Here is a 6000-nt window from a genome sequence, read left to right as displayed (position 1 = left end):
TTTAGGCAAATGGCAAATTAAGAAAGGAAAAGAAAAAAGTGGGAGAGAAAAGAAAGAGGGGATGGGGGTGGTGGTGGCAAACTCTAAACCTTGAAAAAACGGTCAAACAACTAAAAGAACGGTAATTTGTAAGAAATCCTCTCTCTATCCATAAGTGGGCGCCAAACGTGGTGGATTTCATTCCCATATCAAACTTACAGTTACTAAACTTCAGGAGACAATGAGAGACAACACATCAAATCCATGTTTCACACACATTAACCCAAACCAAATAGAAAAACCTGAGATCAAAAGGTAACAAATAGCAATGGCACAAGCACAAGCTGAAGCCGAGGAAAAACCTGAAGAACCCCAAGAAAAGTTTGAAGCCAAAGGTGCCATGGTAACATCTGTAACAACAAATACCAGTTGTAGCAGTAGTAGTAATGGTGGTGGTAGCAACAACGGTGTTTCTTTCAAATTCAATGCGCATGCACAGGAGTTCGTGCCCAGATCGCATACCCAAATCCCCATTTCGGGTTATTATTACCCGTGTTTCCACTATCTTGGTGGTGCTGCTGCTGCGGCTGGCTCCTCTGATTGGTTCTTAGTTGGTGATCAAGAACGTGCTGCTTGTTTGATCTCTAATCCTAATATCTCCATACCCCATTGTTCTTCCAAGAATGTGCTCACAGATGATCTCCGCGTCAAGATCATCAAACAGGTCCCATTTCTGATTTCCTTGTCTAATCTTTTGATTCATCAAGTTCAAGCATGATGGGATTTGTGTGTATAAAACAGGTGGAGTACCAGTTAAGTGACATGAGCCTTCTAGCAAATGAATCATTGTCAAAGCAAATAAGTAAAGATCCTGAAGGATACGGTAAACAAATTTCTGGTGCTTGGCAACAGTTTGTTCTTGTTTTCAATATAAAACAAATTTCCACTGAAAAGTAATGGCTATTTTTCTAGTGCCCATATCTTTTATTGCTTCCACAAAGAAAATCAAGTCCCTCGTCAATGCCAACCAGTTGCTGGCTCAAGCACTTCGGTCCTCTACAAAGCTTGTAATTTCTTTAGTCTCATTGTTCTTTTCAGACAGAAAAGCTTGAGTTTCATTGATGTAATAGTCCTTTTCTTTTTTTGTGCCTGAAAGGTTGTTAGTGCAGATGGTAAGAAGGTTAGACGTAAACACCCTTTCACTGAAAAGGACAGAGAGGAAGTGCAGGTAAAATATATGGGGGACTTTAGATTTTCTTAAATTACTCGAGTGGATTAACATAGGGCGGAATGTTATTTTTGCTTGCAGGCTCGTACTGTTATTGTAGAGAATTTGCCTGAAGATCATTCTCATCAGAACCTGGACAAAATTTTTAATGTAGTAGGGAGGTTGTTTCTAATCACATTTCTATTTCAGTTTTGTAGTATGTTGTGTTGCAGCAGATACTAATGGTATGATGATACAGTGTGAAGAATATCCGAATATGTCATCCCCAGGAATCCAATTCTTCCAAATCTAAAACCGATTTTTTTAACCGTAACAAGGTATGAAGTATGAAGATTGGGTTTAAAAGATGGTTACACAATATTTATCCCTTGTTCATTCCTGTTCTCTTTCCCTTGTCTTTAAGCTGCATGCACTTGTGGAGTATGATTCACCTCACATCGCTGAGAAAGCGGTAAGTTATTGCACTGCTAATATCAACACCTTCTTAGTCCAATGCTTATCACCAGATTCTATTCTCCTCCAATTATCAAAAAAATATATACTTTATCAAATTCTACTGTAACATTTTGAAAAAAAAGAGAAAGAACTAATTAGAATTTTTTTCTTAAAAACATCCACTCTAACTCATTATGATTCCTACATTTTTTCTGTTAAAATAATGTTCCTAAGAAAAATTATCGTTAGCATTTTGATTGAAATAGACTTTACTAATAACATTATAAAAGTAGAGAGACTAAATTATATCTAGAATTAAAGTGTATAGTTTAAATCTCAAGTTTCAACATAATCTAGAGACCGACATTGAAATTTAACTATTTTCTTGTAGAAAAACAACATAAACCTAAAAAATATGCAAAGCCATGTGTTAATTAAATATTTAATAATAGATTTTAATTTATTATTTTAATTTTAAATTATAATATTAATTGAAAATAAAATTATTTCAAATTTATCTTACATATATTTTCTAAATATAATAATGCATATATAAAATTATGTATATATAAAACTTATTTGGGAATAAATTAAAAAACTTATATATATATATAATACTTACGAAGAACTCGTTGAAGTAATAGAGAATCAAGTAGGAGGACAAAGGAAGAAAGCAATAACTTTTTTAAAAATGTTTTTTTAATATATTAATATCCTAAGCCAATATAAAACAAGGTTAATTTTGTTTTAATAATTTTCTAACTTTCCAATCTACATGAGAAAATAACTTTTCCACCTTTTATCATGAAAATCATGTTGTCATGTTCATAGGAAAGTAATTTCTAAGGAAAGTTAGATTCCAAGGAAAGTAAATAAAATTTGATATACCAAATGTTGGAATCACTTTCCAACTAATTATATTCTCAAGAAAAGTGACTACTTTCCATCATACCAAATGTTGCGTTAAGGTATTCAAATGATATAGAATCATGTAATATTTTGATTGGAAAAGTTAATGATATTAATTATTTGGAATAATTAATAACATTATAAGAATATATGATTAAATTATGTCAAAAAAATAAAGTATATAAATTAAATATCAAAGTTAGACATAATAGACGGATGAAAACTAAAATTTAACCATTTTTCGAAAATGTAAAAGAAAAGCATGTCACCAAAAGCACCTTACTAGGTATATAGATTTGGAGGATTAGGTTAAGAGCAATTTTAGATAAAGGCTGTCCTTTCCCGAGAAATTGACTAGTTGTCCTGTCCCGTTGCAAATCCTAGTAGTTACTTGTTCATGTACTTGAAATAAGGTTGTAGTTAGTGTTGCTTATATATATATATTGGTTCAGGTTGAGAAGTTAAATGATGAAAGGAATTGGAGAAAGGGACTGAGAGTAAGGTTGCTGCTTGGACTCACGGTATACTAAACTACATTTTCTTAATATTTGTGCTTTTTCACTTTATGATCATTAAGCATTTACATTGAAACAAAAAAATGCAGCCCAAATCTGTTCTGAAAACTAGAAAATCAGAATTCGATGGGATACTGGATGAGGATGATTCATTACTTAATGAAACCTCTGACGATTCTTCTCAGCCAAACAATACTACTGAATCAACTGAGAACAATGTAAGCACATTAAAGAATGTTTATTCAATCGTTTAGCATTAGAGAATTGATATTTGGTTGCTATTGGTAGTCTGAGGATACTGCAACGGGATCCAAAAAAGGAAGGGCCAAAGGGCGAGGGAAAGGGCGTGGGCGTGTTCAAAACAACAAGCATGCATTATCTCCTCAATCTAGCAACGCATCCCAGTGTGAGGCATCTGCAAAACAGATTTCTAAGGGCCCCAGAATGCCCGATGGAACCAAGGGTTTCACCATGGGGCGAGGCAAGCCATTGACTTCCTCTGTGAAGTAATGGATGACACATTCTTTCTTCTCTTCTCCAACTATATTATTTTGAATGGCTCTGTATCTCCTGAAAACAGGACATGATTTAAGTAGCAACGATGCATAGTGTGGTCTATAATATGTTACCAATAGTTCAAGTTGTATGGTTTGGTTTAGTACTATGTTACCCTGACTCCACGTCATTACTATTTGGTTCGTGTATGTGTCCAACATGTATATGTTTATATTTGGAGGACCATTTATGGGTATATACCGTACACGGATACAGAAAATATAGGGTGAGGGTAATGTAGGTTTAGTATTACTTTTTTTAAGCAAACTGGTAGCAGTTTCCTCCAGGCAGTGGGACACCATTTTTCAGTTTTCTGTTTCTAATTTGTTGAATAATTGAAAGATTACATATCTGTTTCTCTCTTTTTCTAAGCCTATGAAATGTTAATTACGGCCGTATGATATGTGCTTTACCCTATTTTTTTTTTTATATAATTGTTTGAAATCGAACTTAAACTCTTATGCTTATAACATAATACTCTTATCCGTGAATCAAGACATTCTCCCAATAAATTAAATAAAATTATCTTTATTTTATGGTTTTTAGACACTATTTAACAATTTTAAAATTTCTTAATTATACTTCAAATCTTCATTAATATATTGATCTAAAAATATTTTGTAAAATCTACAATTATAAATGTTTATTAAAAATCTAATTAAACCTTGATTTAATCACTCTCAGTTTTCACTGAACATATTCATATGTTAAATTATTTGTATTTTACAACCCTTAATGTGTAATGACAGCAAAAAAAAAAAACCAACTAGGAAATGTTGATAACTAAAATTTTAGAAGTTTTAACAACAACAACAACAATAATAATAAAAGAACACAATACATAATAAGTAAAAAGAGATAGAACACTTGAATTCTTGAAAGTTTTAACAACAATAATAAATAAGTAATGAATTAAGTGATGACAATTGAAAATTAGATTTAGGGTTTTTTAATATATAATTATAGACTGAAAAGTATGATAAAAACTATATGAGAAATTATTTGGTACATTGTCGATGGAGATTGTTGGAAAAAAAATCTAGTTTAAAAACGGTTTTTTGTTACAATGGAAAATTAAAATTTTGAAAACTGAGTCGGTTTGTAATATTTATAGCAATAAACTTTTTCTGAAAAGTACTTGTGCTTTGAGCGAGATGAATTTTAGACATTCTTGGCTTTCAATCAAACGACCTTCTTCACTATTTTCATATCACGAATTGTTTCAAGTATGGGCTCAAGCAATCAAGAATCAAACATAGAACCAAAAACAATTTCTTAGTTTCAGTAGGAAAGTAATTCTCTGTCAATAGAAACTTGTAAAATTATTATTCACAGAAAATATAATTTATACTTAGAAAATAAATTTCTCACTATTTTCAGGCAAAATAACAATATCTCAAAAGTTGTGTGTTTTTAACTCTAATGGTGTCATCTATTTATAGGGAAAGATAGGAGAATTCTGGTTGAATTAGTAGAGCACAAATAATACTTATTTGGTAGAAAAACTAGTCTCCTAGTTTAACTAAGAGAAGGGGGCAACACACGTTAGTTAAATATACTATGGTTACTACCACTCGTATGTATTATGAGTGAATTTTGGACCTCTCCTGTATTGAGGTTAATTATATGTGCTTTTTGGACTTTTAACGTAACATTTTATAATTTAACCTAATCCAATATATGTTTTTCTATTTCCCAAAATAAATAGCATTTATTAAAATAATTTTTCAATTAAATAATGTTCTCAATCCAATTCTAATTCCGTTAAAGTTATGACAACTTTACCGTAAGAGAATCTATAAAAAATATATTTAATTTCCTTATCCAATGGATTCACAATGACCAATTAATTTAATTAAATTTTGAACTTCAATTATTTGATTTAAATAATAATTCAAAAACTTAAATTAGTTCTCAAGTCATTTTCATACTTATGAGAAAACACATTCATTTCCAAATGTGACTCATTTCTCCAAATTTATCATTTCCATTCATTTTCATTAATTTAATTATATATGTAATTCATTTATGGTTTTAGCGAGTTACTAGAGGGATCAATTGAAAATATATAATTATGGCTCAAATGGTTTATAATTAAGTTCCAACTTTTTGTCTATTAATTATAAACTCATTTAGTCATAAACTCATTTCACTATAATATTGTGACTAAGCTCTCTCTAATTACATACCATTACGAAAGTTACTCGATCAGTGCTCATTCAATTACCTTGTCGTAAGTGTGTTACCCTTACTAGGATATCTAATGTCCACAAAACCAACTAAAAATTTGACTAAGCCAAGTGCACCTATCAATTAATAGTATAGCTGCGGTGAGTAAAAATATCGTTCTCACGAAGACTAAAATTATTAGTAATTATT

General features: G+C 31.0%; 1 protein-coding gene across 1 annotated transcript; it reads left to right on the top strand.

The window, feature by feature from the left end:
- Positions 1–303: 303 nt before the first annotated feature.
- Positions 304–3680, top strand: LOC105762832 (la-related protein 6C). Its single transcript, XM_012580754.2, has 10 exons — positions 304–703; positions 781–862; positions 952–1046; positions 1136–1207; positions 1289–1368; positions 1446–1524; positions 1611–1658; positions 3004–3072; positions 3156–3284; positions 3355–3680. The coding sequence occupies exons 1-10, from the start codon at positions 308–310 to the stop codon at positions 3574–3576; spliced, it is 1272 nt and encodes a 423-aa protein (XP_012436208.1). The 5' UTR covers positions 304–307; the 3' UTR covers positions 3577–3680.
- The last annotated feature ends 2320 nt before the right edge of the window (positions 3681–6000 follow it).

Source organism: Gossypium raimondii, chromosome 12, assembly GCF_025698545.1.
Source record: "Gossypium raimondii isolate GPD5lz chromosome 12, ASM2569854v1, whole genome shotgun sequence".
NCBI lineage: Eukaryota > Viridiplantae > Streptophyta > Magnoliopsida > Malvales > Malvaceae > Gossypium > Gossypium raimondii.
This window is presented reverse-complemented; position numbering and strand designations above follow the sequence as displayed.